General features: G+C 41.8%; 1 protein-coding gene across 1 annotated transcript; it reads left to right on the top strand.

Moving 5' to 3' along the window:
• Nucleotides 1–1882: 1882 nt before the first annotated feature.
• MRPS33 (mitochondrial ribosomal protein S33) lies at nt 1883–11533 on the top strand. Its single transcript, XM_006094715.3, has 3 exons — nt 1883–1957; nt 7754–7995; nt 11296–11533. Exons 2-3 carry the CDS (start codon nt 7781–7783, stop codon nt 11399–11401), a joined length of 321 nt encoding a protein of 106 aa, XP_006094777.1. The 5' UTR covers nt 1883–1957; nt 7754–7780; the 3' UTR covers nt 11402–11533.
• The last annotated feature ends 11815 nt before the right edge of the window (nt 11534–23348 follow it).

Raw genomic sequence — 23348 nt, 5'->3', positions numbered from 1 at the left:
CTTCTTGGCAGCGCTACCAAGAGGCTTCGATGGCAAACGCAGCGGGACCGGGATGAGTGGGAATGGCATGGCACCGGGCCCTCGCTCGGGCTCCTCCTCAGCTGCCTGCCACTTGGTTCACTACTACATCCCTCAGGGAATGTCAGACTGCCGGTTTTGGCCCAATCTCTGCAGGAGATTGCCAGGCTGAGGGACCCCACCGATGCACAAATCCGTGCACTGGCCCCTAGTATACATATAATAGTTCTTGCCATTAGACCAAATTTGGCTTTGAACTTTCTAACAGCCAACATGCAAAGGTAGCCTCCTTGTTTACATGATTCAGTGGCCATTAGATAAAAAACAAGCCAACTCCACAAGGTGAAATTTCTACCCAGAACAGTTTTTTGGACTGAGCTATGCAAAATAAGATGAGGGATACTCATTATACCATGTATAAATATAACTGCAGTAAACTTCTTACAATAGACCCAAGTTTCTATTGATACTTACTAAATCATAGGAAAATAGCATGTCAAAACATTATTTGAGCCCTGGTTGGTGTGCTCAGTGGTCAGAGCGCGGGCCCACAAATGGCTTTGATTCCAGTCAAGAGCCTGTACTTGGGTTGCAGGTTCCCCACCCCAGTTGCAGCAAGTGCAGGAGGCAACCAATTGATGTGGCTTTCACTGAAATGTTTCTCTCTCTCCTCTCTCCCCCTCTCCTCCCTTCCGCTCTCTCTACAATTAGTGGGGGGAAAAATCCTCTAGTGAGGATTAACAACAACAACAAAATTTGATTAAAGCATATTCTATAGAACAGATTAACGTCAAAACATAAAATTCAATCAGAGGGAAGAAGGTGTCAATAGAATGAATATTTTCTAGGTATACGGCTCACTGCTGATTTGCCTTATTTCTAGGGTACATTTTATTTTTATTTTTTTAAATATATTTTTATTGATTTCAGAGAGGAAGGGAAAGGGAGAGAGAGATAGAAACATCAATGATGAGAGAATCATCCATCAGCTGCCTCTTGCAAGCCCCACACTGGAGATCCAGCCCCCAATGGCTCATGTGCCCTTGACCAGAATCTACCCGGACCCTTCAGTCCACAGATCGACACTCTATCCACTCAGCCAAACCGGCTAGGGCTCTAGGGTACATTTTAGAATATTTATGAAAGGCCTTGAATAATTCTCAGAAAATAAGTACATGTTCAATAAATGTTTCATACAATGTCTATGGGATGTGACTTGCTTGAAAGTAAATTTAATAGGAAAAGAAATACCTATTGAGTTTATACTATCTCCCAAGCGGATCTGGGTGACTACTGAGGAGTCAGATAAATATCCCATCTGTCCCTGAAAGAAGCATCCAGGCCAGTGGAGGAAGAGGGCCACAAAGGGCTCCAAACAGCGCCCCTAATCCAGGAAGGGAGTACCAAGAATGGCCTCCTGCAGGTGATACTAATTGCCTATTAGAGGATGAGTAGGTAGGCGGAAGGACAGGTGTATGGCACCCCATGTGGAGCCGAAGACTTCAGTCCCTAGAGTCAAGGCTTAGGATGGATGAAAAGAGAATGACACCAAAAGAGGAAAAGAAAAAAGAAAGTGCATTTCATCTTCCACCACAAGGCGCACACAATAGCCACTGCTTCAGAGATCTGGGGGGCAGCTGTGTAGCCACTTCCAGCAAAACACGGTTAGCGAACCTCGCAGGACCTTACAGGAAAACTAACCTTCCTTCCTTACCCCGGACCACCTAGTCCTCGGTACGCACGCCCGGAGGAGCTAGCCTCACTGCGCAGGCGCCAGGTCTGACGCTAGTAGCTCCGGGTCTTCCACTAGGGTTCCTCTCTAGCCCCCAGGCTTTCGTTTCTCTACTGCTCTCCGCAGCGGTTTCTGGCGAGACTTGGAGCCGGGTTGGGGGCGGGCCTTCCGGTGGAAGGGCGCGTGGGAGAGGAAGGTCAGCACTGGGTAAGGCTGTCCGTGACTTCGTGGGGGTCTGTAGAGCGGTGTGGGCGGTGGCTGTAGGGGCGGGGTGGGGGTTGGGGCGGGGGGAGGGTTGGGGTCCACAACTTTGTAGGGTCGCCAAGAACAGAAGGAGACAATTTCATTTTTAAGCAGCTTGGAAGGTTCGCCGGTATCATACAAACAACTTGGCCTTTTCATGCGTAAATTGGGGGATTTTCTCTAAACTAAGGACGCTAGCCTAGTTTCCTCTCCGGCGCAGTTACTGTCTTCTTGATTAGGGAGCTTTCAAGACTCCGTTTCTTTGCTCACCAGATGGCTTTTTGCACCGTAGCTTTGTGTGGGGTATGCAGATTAATTTTGTTAGCAGCTTGAGAAAAATATAATAAAGTGATATTTAAGAAAAATATTCGCGAAATACCCTGCCGATTCGACGTCAGGTGACTTGACACGGTTCCTTCCATCCCAGGCAGGCGTGATCCAGTCAGTTGGAGGGTTTTGGGGATGTTCTTGTTAAACTGAATAAAGCTGATATACAGATATATATATCCCACATTCAAAGGCTGATTAATCGCGTTGCTTACCCATATCTTCAGAAAAAAATCGCTTCTACTGTCGTGGTAAACAACCTGCTTCCCTATTTATAATGGTCTGGCCCTCTAGCAACTTCAGCGCGAAATTATAGCTAATTTGCCTGCAAACGTCAGATGGTCATAATAATCTGGCCACTCAGTGTATATCCAGAGCCCTTGATGTCTCTGAGACCCAGTAAAATGATCAGTACCAGGCTTTAAAAATAAGAAAGCATTGTGTTTAGATTGTTTTCCTGTGAAACACGTGTGCACAGCGTGTGAGTTCCTTGGGGCCAGCTGATGATTAGGGCAGGCACTGGGCCATGAGTTCTGTGCGCCAGCCTCATTACGGAGGAGGCAGTGTAACTGTCCTCATGTAGCAGATGAGAAAACGGAGGCCAGGAGTGCAGTGCCTACTACTAACACGTTAGGCCATGAAAGTGCAGAGGCAGAATTCCTCCCAGATTCTCAGCTCCAGAGCTGGAGCTCTCCTCTAACCACTGGTTTTTGAGAAACTGGAGAAAGCGATCCCCAGCAAGATTTACACACACGAACGATTCAGCATACATTTTTAAAGTTCCACAGGATTCACCACGCCAAGGGATAGCCAAGTTAAGAACTCCAGCACTTTTCAAAGAAAAAAGGCAAACCTAATTCGAAACCAGTATTGAAATAAACATTGAACCTGACCTTTTAAGTGCATCAGAAGTATCAGAAAAAAAATCAAAGAAACTTGCCCTTTTATGCCAAAGTAAAAATATGGGAATTTCCTTATGTGGGCCTAATATATTTGAGTAATTTGTTTTTTGCTTACCATTTTTAACTCCAGTTAATTTTCCTTCATGATGCTGTTTTATCTAGTTCACATTTAAAGAAAAGTGATTTAATTGTACCTCTTAGAATGGCTTCATGTGAATAAAAATCTAATTGACATGTAAAATATTTGCCTTTTACTTTAATGCCTTTAACAAGGTCATCAGATTTTTTTTAAAGATAAAATGGAAGGAATCCATAAAAAGGCATATCAAGGCCCTAAAAAGTCCTAAGTATGGCATTTGAATTTTTTAAAAACTTAAGGCTAGTAAAAAGTGGCAGTTTGCCAGTATTAGAACCAATATTTATGGACAGCAAAACTTTTAAGCTGTTTTAGCCTATGTGGGGGAAAAAAAAAGAACATCAAGTTCCTATGCCATTCTTAATCAGACACATATGGGCTATGTGGAAGGAGACTACAAAGCAGTAATTGATAATTATAACCATTTTCAGTTTCCTTCTATTTAGCAAGTGGTTCTCTGTTCCTAGTAAGAGACTCAGGTTTGAAAAGGTTTATTCCCTTTCTCCATCATAAAAGTTTTAGGACTTGGATTTTGTGATATAATCACATTCCAATGGATTCTAATGAGATCTTTTGATTTATAAGCTACTAGAGGCCCGGTGCACAAAATTTGCAAGGCCTTTAGAGGTTTAAAGCACTAACTTGTTAACTATTTTCTGTTTATACATTAAACCAGTGGTTTTCAACCTTTTTCATTTCATGGCACACACTAATTACTAAAATTCTGTGGCACACCAAAATACGTATATATTTTTGCCAATCTGATAAAAAAAAATAGGTATAATTTTGATTCACCCACACCGGACAGCTATTGTGTTGACTGTTGTCATTTTATTTGACAACCTAAAGGAAAAGAGGGACTTTGTAGCAATTTGAGAGTTTTGAACATCACTTTCTGCTTGAACTCTTTGGAGATGGAATTCAGGAGGAACTTCAGGCTGTGACTGACTTCCAATAACCCACCCTGGACCCCGGAGTCTTCTCAGGTTCCCCGTGAAGAAGAGTCAGCTGGCACTCAAGTACTAGCAAAGGACTTAGTAACTTGACTCTCAGCCCTACTACAAAATTCCCTTCCCTTCCACCAAAACATTCACCCCAACAGCAGGACAGAGAAAAAAACTTAAAGGGGTTGGACTGGGGCTGAATCAGGGCATGCTGTATAGGAGACGACGTGGAGTGAGGAACTGTTCTGAAAGAAAAGATGTTACAAGTTATTAGATCTTTGCTTAAAGAAGACCTACAGGAGAGGAAACTTGAGATTGAATCAAGATTCAGAAGATTTACATGTAGCTGTCATTATTGCCTATATCATGGAGATCCTTCTGATAATATTATCAGATCCTTCTGATAATATAATATCATGGAGAATTATAACATGGAGCCGATTTGGACATAAACCTTGTTCTCGTACTTTTTTTTTCTTGCTAGTAATTTTAAGTCATTATGCAGCAGCTTAGGCAAACTACTCTGCTAGGATAGACTGTATACTAATATTTAGATCACCTATGATAGAAGTTCTGTGATGGTCTTTCTCTTGCATCTTTTTCTTGTCTACCTTGATACCAGGAATCAATTTAGATTGCATTTAAATGACTTCAATATACTTCAGTTCCTTTTTTATTTGACCCAAAGAAGCACTAATAGGTCTGAGTGTTGTCATTGTGTTTTAGAAGCCGGAAGTCAGCAAGATGAAACCCAACATCAAGAATGAGAAGCAAGTAACTTGTATGGAAGAAATGTAAAACAGAATACATTGGATGGTTTGGCTACAACATGATTAGTGCAGGGTGCATTAACTAGATTCTCTGGTTTTCAAAAACTTGAGTTGTAACAAGTTTTTTGATGTGCTATTTCAATTTTTAGTAGCAAATGTGTGTATAGGGCATCTTATGAAAATTTAGGACATATACGAAAAAATAAAATAAAGGTAAAGAGGTCAGTGTCCCTGACTAAATAGTCAGGTATTGCATGTTTTACAAACTCTTGCGGCACACAGTTTGAAAATCACTGTGTTAAACAGTTAATGACTTTGTCTCTCATTGATGAAAATATAACCCCAACTCATCCACATCCATATAATGAAGCAAGAGTTGGGAGAGAAGTAAATCTGGGAACTAAAAGGAAAAGGAAAAAGAAACAGCAAGACTTGCACAGATCCCTGGTTTGGGGGGTCAGGGGACGGCAAAGGAATCTTGGATCTAACAGTTGTCCCTTTGCTGGCCTTCAGGTGGCACTATTGGCCCAAGATTGCTTGGTTGGTTTCAGAATGATAAATGGTTTGAGATTGATAATTCTTAAGTTGGTTTGAGGCCAGCCTCTGCTCTTTCAATGGATCTTGACATACACATTAAATATTCCTTAATTTAAACACTGATTTTTGGTTTTGTTTTTCTTGCACTAGATATTTTGAAATGTACTTAACACCCTTCCTGTTTAGGAGGGGTTTTTTTGTCTATTTTTTCCACCTTTTTTTCAAGACAGGTTTATGACATTTTTCTATTTGAAGATCAACTCCTTTTTATCCCAGCTGAACTATCCCCCAAGATGGTCTCTTAGCATAGATTCTCATCTCACTATGTACAAAAATGTCAAATTAGCATATTCTGCCAATAGTTACCTACATTTAACTGGAATGGAATAAGATAGTTATTTCACCAGAGCATTCTTGGTTAAGTATCACCTATATAATTTTTGATATTTTAGCTATGATTTCTGCATATTACAGATACCATTTATATACCTATTTGAACATTCTATCCCTCTTGCCTCGACCTGCACAGCTAGGTTCAGGATCTGAAGGAGGGGCTGATGCACAAATGAAAATGCTATACAAGAAATATGAATTTAGAAGGCATTGGGGCCCTAACTGGTTTGGCTCCGTGGATAGAGCATCCACTGAAAGGTCCCAGGTTCGATTCTGGTCAAGGGCATGTACCTTGGTTGCGGGCACATCCCCAGTAGGAGGTGTGCAGAGGCAGCTAATCGCGATGTTTCTCTCTCATTGATGTTTCTGACTCTCTGTCCCTCTCCCTTCCTCTCTGTAAAAAAAAATCAATAAAATATATTTAAAAAAAAAAAAAGGCGGCATTGGGGGGCCAGGTGGAACCTCTTTCATGAAGAGGCTCACTGAGTCCTGGCCTAGTCTGCTTTTTTTAAAAAATATATTTTTATTGATTTCAGAGAGGAAGGGAGAGGGAGAGACGGAAACATCAATGATGAGAGAGAATCACTAATTGGCTGCCTCCTGCATGCCCCCTACTGGGGATCGAGCCCGCAACCTGGGCATGTGCCCTTGACTGGTATCGAACCTGGGACCCTACAGTCTGCAAGCCGATGGTCTATCCATGGAGCCAAACCGGCTAGGGCAATCTGCTTCTTATTCAGTTTTAGATACACATCTTGCCCTCAGTAAAGCACAGCAAACAAGCAGCAGACAGACTGTCTCAAGGGTCAGTAAAGATCAGTAAGGTCCAGTAAACATTTACTTGGAGGCTATCAGGTCAGGAGATTGCTTCGAGACACCACTATCTCAACATGAACAATTGGTGCCTAACATAAGCCCTGCTAACGCTCAAGGTCCATCAGCGTCCCGCGTTCCTTGGTGCATGCTCATGACAGTGTTGGCATGCGGTGGCTTCCCACACCTCTGAAGAACAAGTTACTGTTTTCAGCTAATAAGACTTAGCTAGTTTGCATTAAAGCAGAATATATAAGATGGAAGATAAGCAATATCACAATTCACAAGTGCCCTCTATTCGGGAATAAAATGAATCTTTTGAGCTCTTCACTTTATTTCTATAAGACCACTATCTTTGTTTTTCCCAAATGGCTCTCAGTCTCTAAGCAGAATTCAATCCAGCAACCTAGAGGCTAAATGACCTCATAACTCATTAGCAGTTCGCAGCCATCTGGAGCCCTTGAGGAGATCAGTGTTCAAAGGGCTGATAATAAAGACAACAGCATAATTATTTCTCTGCCATGATTAAACCTTTAGATGGCAAGCAGTCAGCATATTTATTCTGCAGACTGCTTAGGTGGGTGTTTTTGAAGGTATAATAATACTGTGGTAGGAAAACTTGTTTCTCTGCCCTCATCTAGCCTACAAAAAGGTAAACTGACCACTCAATAACTTATTGAATCACAAAATAGCTCATTGTAAAAAAGGGCATAGAGCAAGGGAGCGATAGTATATGAACACCAAATATAAAAATTGCAAATATAAAACATGCAAAGGAAATAGCCACTTGGACTGTGGATAGTTCTCAACTCCAAGGCATGTCCTGCCAACAACATGGACAGAATCACGTGTGACTTGCTGTGTTTTCGCTTTCTAAAGTGTTCATTCAGTAATCTGTGAATTTCTAACACTAACCCATTTGTCTTCTCATTTTCTAGGGACTCTTCCTCCCTCCTGCCCCAGAAATGTCTTCACTTTCAGAATATGCCTTGCGCATGACTCGCCTGAGTGCCCGGCTATTTGGTGAAGTTGCCAGGCCTACTGATTCCAAATCCATGAAAGTGGTGAAACTGTTTAGTGAGCAGCCTTTGGCCAAGAGGAAGGAGACATATGACTGGTATCCAAATCACAACACTTATTTTGCGCTCATGGGGATACTGCGTTTTTATGGCCTCTACAGGTAATGACAAAAAAAACAAAGAGCAGCCTGTAAGAGATTATTGCAGTAGATCAGAAAAGGGGGAAAAATAGCCTTTCCATCTTTATAGTTTTGTGGTTCTTATAATAGTGACCAGCTAGTCCAAAAGATAGTTTGGGGGGAGGGGCGAGGGGATGGAGGCTTTCAAAATATTCATGATGGGACCCTGGCCGGGTGCTCAGTGGTTAGAGCAGTCACAGGTTCGATTCTAAGTGAAGGGCAAGTACCTTGGTTGCTGGCTCAATCCACCCAATTGGCGCATGTATGGGAGGCAACCAGTCGATGTATCTCTCTCACACACCCTCTTCCCCCCTCCCTCTCTTTCACTCTCTCTGAAAAATCAACGGAAAAAAATGTCCTAGGCAACCAGTCGATGTATCTCTCTCACACACACTCTTTCCCTCTCCCTCTCTTCCACTCTCTCTGAAAAATCAATGAAAAAAATATCCTCGGGTGAGGATTAACAAATATATATATCCATGATGGGCCTACCAAAAATAAAGGTAAACATGCACTTATTGGAAGACATAAATTAATTATGTCCATAATGTGACTTAACATTGACTAGATACTGAGCTATAGAGAGATGTTTAATTGGTCAAGAGCATTCTAAGCGGATGCGGAGGAAAACTAGTCCAAACATTGAGCAGGTTCCTGTTGGTCGATCTGCTTCCTAGCTGGTGTGGGGCAGCCTCATTTCTTCCCTGGTGGCAATTTTGTTGGAGTTTTTATTGCCTTCCACCCTTTTCTGGCATTTTTAGTTGGTACACTTTTTAATATGCTAACATGGTCTAAATGAGGTGTAGTTCACCTTTAATTGTAATATGTAAGCTATTAAAATAGAATAATAGTGTATAATAGTAAGTGTAGTAGGCTCTTTCCTACATTTGTATGTTTGAGTATGTGTAGGAAGTGGGAGCTCAGAACACTATACAACTCTCGAAATAAAATATATCAAATACCTGCCTAGGGCAACAAAACAAAATTTAATTTGGGACTGTTCACTCTAATGTAATAAAATTACTAGTTCATTCCAGATAGCTGCATTCATTTATCCAACATATTTTTTGAAGTACCTTCCACATGTGGGCACTTATGATGGGCACAGGGGAGCCACAGTGAACAAATAGGATAGACTTTCTAAGTTAATATATTATTACAGATTATAATCCATGCATATTTGAACTTCTGGTATTGCTTTGGGGACAGTTTCCCTTGCCATTAGCCTGGGCTCAGAAAATAAAAATTAATTTTATTATGACCGAAAAGAAAATATCACTGGAAGGCAGATCTCCTGAATAGAAAATTATAACCCATAACAAAATCACATTCAGCTACTTTAATGTACCTATTTGCTGCCACTCTCCATTTGTTTGAAAAATAAAGCCTTGCCTATCTTTGGGGACAGGGAAAAAACACTTAGCATTTCGTTATCCATAGAAAAGCATAATTATTTTCATGTAAATGGTTCCTCGCCTGCTGCGGCAAAAGGCAGGATGAAACTAGACAATTTACAATAAATAAAATATTACTCCAAGACCTGCAAGGGGGAGGGAAGCACAGATTCTCAAAAACAGTGACCCATTCAGTCTAGCAGGTACTTGGGCCATTTCATCAACAGAGACAAAAACCCCTGCCTTTGAAGCTTTCTTTCTGGCTGGGGGTGGATGGGAATGGGGGAGGGAATGTAGAAGAGGCGGAAAAACAGTAAATAATTATGTGGTATGTTACAAAGTTGGACATCTATGGAAAGAAAAATAGTGGAGCAGGGTGGGCAGGATCAAGGGTGCTGAGAGGGCACTGGGTGAGTGGGGAGCAGGTAGATCACAGTCTTAAACAAGATAGTCAGGGTTAGCCTCATTGAGAAGATGAGGTTTACGCTGAGACTTGAAGGTGATGAGTGAGCCCAGCGGAACCTGGAGAAGAGCTTTCGAGACAGAGGCAAGGGCAGAGCAAAGCCCTGAGGCAGATGTGCACCTGGTGTGTTCCAGGAGCAGCACGGAACAAGGGGTGAGCGGTAGGACTACAGGCAGATCATCAAGGGCTCTGAGGGCTGTGGGAAGGACTCTGGCTTTTGCTCTGGGTGAGATGGGGAGCCTTTTGCAGGGCTGTGAAGAAAGGAGTGATAGGATATGACTTAGATTTTAGAAGAATTACTCTGGCCACTGTTGAGAATAGGTTATTTGGGGCAATCATAGCTAATCCCAAAGAGGTATGTTGTATCCATCATGTTCATGGACTGAAACAACATACCCTATAAAACCACTATTTCAAAACAGCCTAGGAAGTTAAAAATTGGCCAGCAAAACCCTCTGTGACATTTAATTCATATGCTATTATTGTCCATACTTTGCAGATGAAGAGAATAAGATTCAAAGAGAGAAGGTCACTTATCCAAGGTCACGCAGCTACTAAATGGCGGAGCTGTGATTTGAAACCAGGTTCAAATGGGTTCCCGAGCTTACATATTTAAACACCACTGTTCTCTAGGTATTTGATTGCAGAATACAGACATTTTTACACATCGTGGGCAGTCTTCATCTTACACCCATCTGCTTGTACATACAGTCCTGGTTGCCTTGAGTACCTGTCTTTTGATTTGGCTACCATCTGCCTGAGCCTTTTGGTGTGAACCGTCTACTACCATTAAGTCAGCTTCCTCCACACTATTCCCCCTTATAGTAGGTGCTAATTCCTGGGGTTCTCAGGGTCTCTGTGTAGCTATTGAAGTTTTTCCCCACTTTCTGCTCCTCTCGTATTTTGTCTTGGTATAATAGGGAAACTTGGGTAATTATTAGTGTGGTATCATAGTTCCATAGGTTTACATGGCTGGCCCAAGAATTAACTGTCATTATTTCTCCGAAGGGAACTGTAAGTTAGAAGTGAACTTTTGGAATACAATGAATCTGTATGTTGGGGACTCCCCATCCTTCCTGTTCACCAAGCTGAGCATGTGCTTTGTAGAAGTCATGGATTAATTACCACAACCACCTAAGGCCGTGGTCGGCAAACTCATCAGTCAACAGCCAAATATCTACAGTACAACGATCGAAATTTCTTTTGAGAGCCAAATTTTTTAAACTTAAACTATATAGGTAGGTACATTGTTATTAACTTAATTAGGGTACTCCTAAGGCTTAGGAAGAGCCGCACTCAAGGGGCCAAAGAGCCGCATGTAGCTCTCGAGCCGCAGTTTGCCGACCACGGATAAGGGAACAGTGCTAGATTGGTGTACTTTTCCAGTCTGTAAAATCCTGGCTTGTTTTTTCTCTCTCCATTCAGAGACGAGCATCAGGACTTCAAGGAGGAGCAGAGACGTCTGAAGAAACTTCGTGGAAAGGGGAAACCAAGGAAAGGAGAAGGAAAAAGAGCAGCAAAAAAGAAATAGTGTTTGTCAGTGCGGAGAGAAACTTCCTCCTCTGCAACTGAGAGCAGAAGCAAGAGTTTATTCTCTTTCCCCATGTTGAATGAGGAACACATGCTCCGTGTTGAAGTCTGATCCAGTTAAAGTGTGACCGGTTTCTTGACCACATTCTAATTCTGCAGTTATTTTGGCCTTGGCTTTGTAATCTGAGGTTTACCACATTCCCTAAAGAAATGAATGCAGCCCAGCCAGTGTGGCTCAGAGGCTGAGCAATGACCCAGGAACCAAGAGGTCATCGATTGGATTCCTGGTTGTAGGCTCAATCCCCAGTGGAGGGCATGGAGGAGGCTATCGATTGATGATGTTGCTCTCTCACTCATCAGTGTTTCTCTCCCTCTCCCTTCCTTTCTCTAAAAAATCAATAAAAACATTTTTAAATATATATATAAAAAAAGAAATAAATGCATAGATTATTGTTGAATGGCTTATGTGGGGTGAGAGTGGGATGTTGGGAAAGGGAGGGAAACATTAAGTAAGCACACTAGTCTCATTACTTTCTCTTGCTTCCCCATAAGCCCTGAAGTCTTTCATCTCTGGCTATTCAGCCACTGTCTCTACCTCCAAGCTCAAACTTTATGTGCCTCTCCACCCACTCCTTTGAGAATATCTAATAGAGTATATACCTGGTAAGAGAATATTAAGCATCTGTTGTATACAAGGTACTGGGGTCCTGGTAATACAGTGATTAGCAAGAGAAACAGTCCCTACCTGGTAGGACTTTCAGCCTTGTGGAAGGAATGTTACCTAATTATGTAAATACAATAGTATTAAATGCTACAAAGGAAAAATCCAGACTTCTAGGAGAGGGTGGATGGGTTGGTGAGTTGATCCAAAGCGATAGCAAGAGGCCCAAACGTCAGTAGGGAGTTTAAAGGCCTCCCTAAAGAGATGATATTTAAGCTGGCTCTGAAGGATGAATAAGAGTGGGGCAGAAGAAAAACGATGGTAAAACTGAGGCACAGAGACCACCTAAGGTAAGAAGTCCTGTTCAAGGAGTTGAAAAAGACCACTAACTAGTTCTGGTTGGTCATAAGGAAATAGAGGCCAGATCATGAAGGGCTTTTGCGAGGTCTGTGAAAAAGCTTGGCCTAACCAACTTCACCAAAGATCACAGTGTGTGAGATATTATTTCCATTAGAGAGGACTGATGTATACATGTGAGTAGCTAGCTGCTCATTTTATTGTATTCTAGCAATGAGCGTCTCGTGAGGTTGTGAGGGCCTCTCGGGTGTTTTTGTTTTTTTCAAGAGTTGCTCTGAAGATGTCTAGCACTGTCTAAAGTACTTTTTTTTATTGTAGTAAAAAGATTTACCATCTTAACCATTTAACCATTGTTTCTACCTCTCAGGAAAAGAGAGCACAGTGCACAGGCAAGAGTATGTATAGCTGCTACAATTTTCTTTCCCTGCAACTTTAGATATATTGGCAATAACTTCCCTGTGAATAATTCTTGAACTAGAAAGAATCCCACTACATGTTTAGATAAATGATATTTTCAAAAGATACATAATCCAGATGGTATGGCCAGGCCTATATTACAGTCAAAAAATAAAAACTATTGAATTGCATAAACGAAACTGCAAAACTATTATTCTGCAATTTGGCTCAAATAAACTTATAAAAATTCTCTACAAATAAAAAAACCTATTAAAATTGGGTGATTTGTATCTGATACGTAGATGTGAATTCCAGCAGAAGGCTGAGAATCCATTTAGAACTCTTTCCTTGAGCACCTGCCACGTGCCTGACATACTAGTAGTAGAAAACACAGCTGAATAGACTTAGTCTGTAAAATTGTGTGAATGTGTGTGAGCGTGTTGTAAAATATTGACAAGATCTCAGGGATTTCCTCTGGAAAGTGCAGACACGCTGTCGGCCAGTGTATCTGAGCCTGGTGGGTGGATGACTACCCCAGGATGCTGGGCTGAGAAACAGGCTTGCACCCAGTGCAGAACATCCCAGTGATGTTCAGATTTATGTCCTTTCCAACTTTTGAAGAAGGCCTGCATTACAGGAGCTTAGGAGAATTAATGTGTTATTTTAAAAAGAGTAACTATAATAGACACCAGCAGCCAACCTGAGTCAGAAAACAGACTTGGTGGCTGGTTCACCAAGAGCCTGCGCGGAGCCTTAGCACTGTCTCTCAGGAAGCTTGCAGACCACCCCGCAGGAGATTAGTGTGCCACTGCTCCATGCTGAAAGTCAGAAACTAACGCTAAAACGTATTTACGTAACTGTACCCTAAAACCAACTGATAAAGTAAACGTGGTGTAACTCAAACCAGCCTGTAGAGCAGATGAAAAGTAGAAGATACGAGGGGAGAGTTGACTCTTGATGCCATGAAAGCAACACATCTCAGGACACCAGTGACCAAGGCTAACTGCCATCAGAACTTTAACTGTAGGGTAGGCTAGCCAGATTGTTTAATTGGAGTTCTCTTGCCAAGACCAAAACTATTTGTTTTTCCTCTAATGTTTGGTATTTTGTGTGCATGGAGGATTTTTCCCTTGATTTCAATGGCATAATAAAAAGAAACTGGGCTTTAGCTGATTTGGCTCAGTGGATAGACCGTCGGCCTTCAGACGGAAGGGTCCTAGATTCGATTCCAGTCAAGAACACATGCCCGGGTTGCAGGCTCAATCCAAAGTAGGGGGTGTGCAGGAGGCAGCTGATCAATAATTCTCTCTCATCATTGATATTCCCCTCTCCCTTTCTGAAATCAATCCTCCTATATAATAAAAGGCTAATATGCAAATTTTCCCCTTGGGAGTTCAGGAGACCTGCATTTCGCTCGCTTGCTATGACATGCGCTGACCACCAGGGGGCGGTGTGGAACATGGTGGGTGACCAGCAGCGGCAGCAGGGTGCTGAGGGAGCAAGGGAAGGAGGAGGCAGGGAGGCAAGGAACCACACACTGGCAGCACGTGGGCAGCGAGAGGAGGAGGTGGGGAGGCGGGGAACCTGATCGGCCCTTATCACTGGCCAGGCCTAGGGACCATACCTGTGCACGAATTTCGTGCACTGGGCCTCTAGTAAAAATATATTTTTTAAAAAAAGAAAGAAACTGGGCTTTGGATTTAAAAGTCATGAGTCTGTGACAAAGTTCTACCTACTGGCTATGTGGCCTTATGTCAATTGTCCTCTCTGAACCTCTTTCTGCCTCTGTAAAATCATGATGATAAAACTTCACATATATTTGTGACAAGACCTATGTAAATTGTAAAAGTCAAATATTTCTACATAGTTATTTGTATAACTAGAAAGAATTAATTATGTCTTAACCCCTAGAGTGCCGGGGAGCATGATCGCGCTCCTCCTGTCTTTTGCCAAAAGTGCCGGGAGCGCTATCACGCTCCTCCTGCAGTGTTAACATTATATGTTTTGTTTATAATACAATCAGCAAACAATATGTGTCAAAGATGAAAACAAATGTAGTAAAGGTTTCCTTAAGTTTTTGAATATGTAACTTCATTTACTTTCGATTCATAATTTTTTTCCTAAACTGCTGTAAAATCAGCAAAAATGCCTTTTAGCATAGTTCCTAGGATATTGGTTGGCACTCAAAGGGTTAAGAGCCGATTTTTCCAAGGCAATGTTTACAAATATCTACTGAAAATACAAAGTTCTCTACATTTACATGCAGCATGATAGGTTCAGGAAGAAGCAGGTGGGAGATGAATTTTATTATTTATGTAATCATGGGCTCCAGAAACTCATTTTTTAAAAAGCATCATGCACATGCACACAGTGACATACCTCAGAGATATTGCGAGTTCTGTTCCAGACCACAATATATGGCAATAAAGCAAGTCAATCTTTTTGTTGGTGAAGGATCTTGCTTAATTTGTAAAACACACATCTGTGACATGCAATAAGACAACACACAATAAAATTAGGTGTTCCTCTATGTGTGTGTACAGAGACACACATACATATAGTCTTGTTTATGAAGTATCTTCCATGAAAGTCAAAGTCAAAACTTAAAATTCTACTCTCTTTACCCTTTTCCTCTTTCCTCACACATTTCCCCCAGAGCTTCTAAGTGCCTGCTTTTAAAGATTTAGAGGCAGGAACAAACTTCAAGAGTTATAGAAGGAAAGTTCTTTTAACCTGCCAACCCTGTCTTCATGGCCCTTTTATAAGTTCAATGAAAGCATTTTAAAAAAATTAAACAAAATAGGTAAAACATTCAAGAAGACAGAAACAACCAGTAAAACCCTGGATATTGAGATAACTAGAAAACCAATAAAACTTTTATACTGAACTTAAAACAATGAAATGTTTTTAAAATGACATAAAGGCAGGAAAACAGAGGGTGGTCATGAAACTAATGGGAGGGTTGGCCAAAGAAACTATCCAAGTGCAATTTTCTAACTTAATTGAAGGTCTGGCAATATTATCCTATATAATAAAACCCTAATATGCAAATTGACTGAACGGCGAAATGACCGGCAGAACAACCAGTCGCTATGACATGCACTGACCACCAAGGGGCATATGCTCAATGCAGGAGCTGCCCCCCGTCGGGGATTGGACCTAAACCGGCAGTCGGATATCCCCCAAGGGTGCAGGCCGGGCTGAAGAACCCCTGCCCCTGTGCACGAATTTCGTGCACCAGGCCTCTAGTAAGTTCATATTAAAGTAGAAATGAGTTAAACCAATGTAGATTCTTCTTTCTGTTTGCTTGCTTTCTTTCTTTCCTTGTATTAATTTTAGGGAGAGGAGAGAAAGAGAGAGAAACATCCATTTGTTGTTTCACTTATTTATGCATTCATTGGTTGATTCCTGTATGCAACATTGGTGTATTGGGATAATATTCTAATCAACTGAGCTACCAAGCCAGGGCCCAACCAATGTAGCTTAGATTCTAAGACCATCCTCATTCTAAGTAAGGAAACGTTTTCTGAGACAGAAGATAGATTCATTTATGCAGAACTTTCTGTGTCTATTGCAGAAAATATGAACTCTTCCTTACTCACAGTCTAAATTGGTGCTCAATATGGAATATCTTCCCAAAAGAGCCACAAAACTACTAATTGAACCATTGGATTTTAAATTAAAACAGCATTCCAAACAGAAATTGAAAGCCTCAGATAGAACACAATTTGAATCTAAAAGTCTGAGTATATGTAGTATGAGAAATGAGCAGAGTATTCAGCACCAAACAAGTGAAATACACATTCTTAACAAAGAAGTTAGAGGTAGGACAGATCAATGTGGTTTGAATAATCAGAAATGACTTTATAAGCAGTGAAAGCAATGAATGTGAGTCATGTCAACATTTTTGGAGCACTTACCATAGGTTGAGCATTGGACTTTGTAGCCTTATCTTATGTAACCCTTGTATGATAGTATCCCCAATTTACAGATGAGAAAGCTGAGGCTTAGATTGTGCCCAAGATCACACAGCTCTAAGTGTCTAGACCAGTGGTTCTCAACCTTGGCTGCACATTAGAATCACCTGGGAATCTTTTTAAAATCCTGATTTCTGGGCCTCATCCTCCAGAAATTCTGTTTCTTTGTTATGGGGTGGGGCCACAACATTAGGTGGGGTCTTTGTTCAAATGTCAACTTCTCAACATCGCTTTCTCTGACCACCCTATTGAAAATCACAAATGTTATTCACTAATGTACCATACCCCATTTCTGCTTTATTTTTCTCCATAGCATTTTTCACTGCCTGGCATACTGTCGTTTGATTATTTGTTCTGCTACCCCAGCCAGAATCTAGTTTTGTGTGGACGGGAATTTTACTCACTGCTATGTCCCCCGTGCCTGCAACAGTACTTAATTCGTAGCATCACCACATTTTTGTTGAATTAATGAAATACTCCAATTCACTTGTAACTGGAAAATAAGTGAAGTACATTTTTGTCGCTGTATTAGAAAAGAAACAAATAGAGAAAGGGAGGGAGGTAAAAAGAGAGAGAAAGAGAAATGAATGATAGTTCATTTGGATTGACATAGTGATTTAGTAAACAGGGAAATTGTTTCCAGGATTTTGTGGCAGTGGAGTAAAAATTGGAGAGATAGATTCAGTGGGTTTTGCATTGACAAGACAGACATATTTGTGGGGTTTAAGAGCAGAGGTGAGAGGAAGAGATTTTGTGCATCTCAGGGAACAAAAGCTTTTTGATTTGCTGTCTTTTGGTGTGAGTTGCATTTTACCTATCCTGGTAGCAAATATGGGCAGGAATTGCTGGCTGCCAAGCATGAGCATGAACTTGAGCTCCAATTTCTGGACCCTTTGGTCCAGAATGAAGCCAGACTGGTGACCAGTGCAACTGGTCTAACAGCTGGTGTATCCTGAAAGAGTAGGCAAGGGCAAGGTCACTCTGGGTCTCTAGCCACAATCTAAAAGGTCAGCCAAGGACCAGTCAGAGGGGATGTAGTGCAAATTTCACAAACGGATGCAGGAAACCAACAGCAACGGGAACCCGAGGGGTAAGAGCCAGGCAGCTGTCAGTGTGGGGGCAGGGTGCCCCAGGTGAATAGGGCTCTGCTGCTGCCAAACTAGGGGGCCCCAGCACTCTAGCTTATTCTGTTCACAGGTGGATAAACTCTTGATGGAAAGTTTGGTGTAAGTGTGCATTTTACCTATTAGCTGAAAAATAAGTTAAGGTGGCAAAGTTACTAGCACGTGAAAATCAAAAGTGGATACAACATGTTGGGGTTTAAGTAAGGGGAAAGTAAAGATTAACTCACAAATTTGATTTACACACAATCCTTTTTTTTTTTTTAAGAGGAATTAACGTTTTAATTGTGGCGGCTGCAAAATCCAAGAAGAAGATTGTGGCAGGGATCAGTTTCAGATGGGAGCTCTCTTCCTGTCTGGCATACGGCCTCTCTCACTGCCTCCTCATGTGACCTTTCTTCTGAGTGAAAGTAGAGAGAAATCACTCTCTCTACCTCTTCTTTTTTTTTTTTTTTTATTGCTTAAAGCATTACAAAGGGTATTACATATGTGTCCTTTTTTTTCCCCCGCCCTTGACAATACCCCGGCTTCCCCTACCCCCCAGTGTCTTATGTCCATTGGTTATGCTCATATGCATGCATACAAGTCCTTCAGTTGATCTCTTACCCCCCTCCCTCCTGACCCCCAACCCTCCCCGGCCTTCCCGCTGCAGTTTGACAATCTGTGTGAGGCAACTCTGCCTCTGTATCTATTATTGTTCAAAAGTTTATAATGGTCTCTATTATCCATGAATGAGTGAGATCATGTGGTATTTTTCCTTCATTGACTGGCTTATTTCACTTAACATAATGCTCTCCAGCTCCATCCATGCTGTTGCAAATTGTAAGAGTTCCTTCTTTTTTACAGCAGCATAGTATTCCATCGTGTAGATGTACCACAGTTTTCTAATCCATTCATCTACTGATGGGCACTTAGGCTGTTTCCAGATCTTAGCTATGGTGAATTGTGCTGCTATGAACATAGGGGTGCATATATCCTTTCTGATTGGTGTTTCTGGTTTCTTGGGATATATTCCTAGAAGTGGGATCACAGGGTCAAATGGGAGTTCCATTTCCAGTTTTTTGAGGAAACTCCATACTGTCTTCCATAGTGGCTGCACCAGTCTGCATTCCCACCAGCAGTGCACAAGTGTTCCTTTTTGTCCACATCCTCTCCAGCACTTGTCGTTTGTTGATTTGTTGATGATAGCCAGTCTGACAGGTGTGAGATGGTACCTCATTGTTGTTTTGATTTGCATCTCTTGGATGATTAGTGACTTTGAGCATGTTCTCATATGTCTCTTGGCTTTCTGAATGTCCTCTTTTGAAAGGTGTCTATTTAGATCCTTTGCCCATTTTTTTATTGGATTATTTATCTTCTTTTTGTTAAGTTGTATGAGTTCCCTATAAATTTTTGAGATTAGGCCCTTATCAGATATGACGTTGGCAAATATGTTTTCCCACGCAGTGGGTTTTCTTGTTGTTTTGTTGATGGTTTCTTTTGCTGTGCAGAAGCTTTTTATTTTGATGTAGTCCCATTTGTTCATTTTCTCTTTAGTTTCAACTGCCCTAGGAGCTGTATTAGTGAAGAAATTGCTTCTGCATATGTCTGAGATTTTGTTGCCTTTGTATTCTTCTAGAATTTTTATGGTTTCCTGTCGTACATTTAAGTCCTTTATCCATTTTGAGTTTATTTTTGATTACACACAATCTTTTAGAAATACTTCTACTACGCAAAACTTGGGGTTTATCGATTCTGTGTTTTCTTTGAACCTTTTCCCTTTGTTTAGTTTCTGCTCTAGCTCTTGATGGGAGACCAGAGGGAGTAAAACCAAAGGCTCTCTTTCCCAGTGGTACAAGGCCTACACCTGTCAATCAGTGGGACTCCATTAAGGCAGTGCCCATCGGAGGACGGGCTCAGCCCTCCTGCATCAGAACCATTACCAGGGCTTCTCTGAGTCAGCAGGCTGGGGTACCGCCCAGGCATCGGCATCTCCAACAAGCACTCCCAGGTGATTAATATGCACTCTAGCACGTGAGAATTGCAGTCTTGGGAATTCTGGTGGGAAGCAAAATTGAAAGAGATAGACCCTGTTTCCAAGATACATACTTAGCCACAAAATGCAAGCGTTCAGATGACCTTGTGTTGGAACTATATCAAAGGTGTCTTGGAGCAGCTCTAAATTGTGATGTCCTCACCACCAATCTCCTTCAGTTTCTGATTTTATAATTCTCTCCAATAGGCTTAGAGGTCTGTCTGATTTCATTCTTAGTGAATCCTTAGCATGAACAATTGCTTGTCATTCTAGTATGATCTCATCTCTGCAGGGGTCTTGGTGGGGCATGTTCAAGGACGCAGAAGAAGTAAGGATGACCCACTGCCTGGGTACTCAATTCCAACCATGTGGTCTGCTCCAGACCATGTGTGCAGCCTGCAAACTTCATCACAGAAAGGAAAGCATGACCAGAACTATTCTTCTTGTGAAAAATAATCACTTGATCTTTCCTCCTCCTTCATTAGTCTAATGAAGTCTCTCCACTGCGTTTCACAGCCAGCATTAACAGCAGGGAAGATGAAAGTGCAGGAAAGCTCGTGATCTCATTTGGAGATCACAGCCTGTCTTTAGCACAACAGGTGGGCCCCTCCAGGACTGTTTCCACATCGCCAAACCACTCACTGGCGCCAGCTCCCGAAGAGGGCAGGGTGACTGCATGATGTATGGAAAATAGGAAGAAAGAAAATCAGATCATCTACTCCACAAGACCACCCAAAAATATGCTTTACTGTCCAACATTCTGCAAAGAACTAATGCTTCTGTGCTTTTTTAAAAGGTTATTTTTTAGAAAGAGCATTGTCATAAATTCAAAACAGAGCATCCCAACTGATGCAGCTCTTTCTCATTAAAAATTAAACACCTGTGCCCAGCCAGCGCAGTGGTTGAGCCTCAACCTATGAACCAGGAAGTCACTATTGGGGCACATGCCCGGGTTGCAGGCTCAATGTCCAGTAGGGGACATAGAGGAGGCAGCAAATCAATGATTCTCTCTCATCATTGATGTCTCTATCTCTCTCTCCCTCTCCCTTCCTTTCTGAAATCAATAAAATTACATTTTTTTAAAAAATTAAACACCTGGGAAGCATCATAAAAATAACCCAAAATGGTAATTTGGGTTATTTTTCTAATTGTCATTATTCTGCAGGAGCCCCAGTCAATTTAAAACTGTGCAAGTCTCATATGTGCTGCTTGCCTTTGCACCTCCCCCACAACCCTCCACGAAGGAGTTCACCATTGCCCTGCTGACTGGGCCTGCCCAAACCATCTCCTTACCTTTCCTGCTGTGCTTGATCCCATGTCATCTAAATAGGTGACCTCCAGGATGAGTCACCCTCGATTTATACCCCTGGCTGGTTCAGGTACAATGCAGAAACTGTTTCTGAAATGTCAGTCTCAAAAGGAGAGGCTTCTAATACTTTTACTAACTTGCTCACAGCAAGAGACATCTTTGTGCTCTCCATCTAGCTCACAGCAAGAGACATCTTTGTGCTCTCCATCTAGCTCCTAGTTTACACCAACTAGCAAGCCCTGCTGAAGTAGACAACAGTTTAAATGCTACAGCCTTTTAATTCAAAGTGTGGTGCATGGACCCCCAGGAGCTTGTTAGAATCCAGACCTTCTGAACTCAGATCTGCATGTTAACAAGATTCCCAGGTGGTTTGTATGCACAGGAAAGTGGGAGAAAAAAAGGCTTAGATTTGTATTAACCTTCAGAGTTCTTAGAGGTCATAGGTATACCAGAGACCCAAATGTAGCCTTTTTGCCTTTCCTTGTGCAATTCATTACTCTCCCTGCCTGGAAATGCTTTCCATCATGGCCATCAACCTGGCAAAACTCCTACTCATCCTTCAAGGCCCAGCCCCAAGTTCACATCCCCATTGAAACCTTCCAGATACCCTGAGTCAGAACTAACCATGTCCTATTCTGTGTTCCCTTGATACTTTTCCACTGTATCCAACATATACCAATATTATAGAGTCTTCATATTATAGTTTATACACTCACATGTCTGTGTCCCCCACAAGAATATAAAATATTGAAGGGCAAAAGGCATGTCTTATTTATCTATGTTCCCCAGCACCCAGCCCAGGACTTGGAACAAGGCTCAATAAATGTTACATGAAAACTACCGTTTGATCTTTCCTTCCATTGTTTTAGAGTCATGCAATAGTAAACCTTATGCCACCTGAAGATTTTCACATTGTAACTTTCTATCCTTTAGAAACTATTTTTATATCTTTAATATGCTAATTTACAGTAATGATTCAAAAACCTTTCCATTGGCCTGGAGACAATCTCAGAGCCTACATTTCATCGGGATAACTATTTCTGCCCCCTTTTCCTTTGCACATGCCCCTCTTCCACAATGTAACATCTGTTGCTGATGGAAAGCCAGCTTGTAGAGCAGATATTTTTAGGGGGATGGTAGGTGATATAATAAAAGAAAGTATTGTATATATTCACTTATGTTATGCCTGTTTTAATAACTCTAATATTTCCTTACAAATATATAACTGATATTACTGAGTCAATTGAGAGTAAAAGACAAGAAAACCATAAAGAGAGGAAAGTAAAGTAGAAGATTAGTGGTCCAAGAGTCACAATAATTAATAGCTATATCCTTAAGACAAACACCAGAAAACATTGCAGATAATTATGGGGCACTTAAAGATTTGGCATAAACCCTCAGGTTAACAATGAACTCTTGAAAGACTGCATGTAGTCATGTACCAGCCTGCATGAGATAACACACAGCCGAGATGTTCACAGCAATATACAAGAGGCAATTATCACTGCACTGTGCTGTCAGCAGCTCATGGTCCACAACACTCATCCAAATGGCTCACATATTGATCTTTGTTTACATTTATTCTGAAGCTGTGGTTCTGGCACTGGTAATTGAATTGGAAGACACTATTTAGGTAAACTTCTGCTTTCTAAAGTGGCCCTTGTAATATTTATTAAGAGATTAAATATGAATATCTTTTGATTCAGGAATTCTATATGCCCATAACATAGAAATACAGATATAAATGGACAAAACTGTTCATTGCAGTTTTTATAAAAAAACTAGAGGCCTGGTGCATGACATTCGTGCACTAGGAGTGGGGGGATCCCTCAGCCCGGCCTGTGCCCTCTCCTGGTCTGGGACCCTTTGGCGGACATCCCTCTCACAGTCCGGGACCCCTCACTCCTTACTGCCCACCTGCTCGCTGCTCCTTACCCCTCTGTGGGCCTAAGCCAGCAGGCGGACGTCCCTCAGGGGTCCTTAGTGTTGCTGCAGAGGCAAGAGAGGCCTCCCCCACCACCACTGCGCTCGCCAGCTGTGAGCCCGGCTTCTGGCTGAGTGGCACTGCCCCTGTGGGAGTGCACTGACCACCAGGGTGCAGCTCCTGCATTGA

This window comes from Myotis lucifugus, unplaced genomic scaffold (genome assembly GCF_000147115.1).
Source record: "Myotis lucifugus unplaced genomic scaffold, Myoluc2.0 scaffold_141, whole genome shotgun sequence".
NCBI classification, from domain to species: domain Eukaryota; kingdom Metazoa; phylum Chordata; class Mammalia; order Chiroptera; family Vespertilionidae; genus Myotis; species Myotis lucifugus.
The sequence above is the reverse complement of the archived record's forward strand: the minus strand, read 5'-3'. Positions and strand labels throughout refer to the sequence as shown.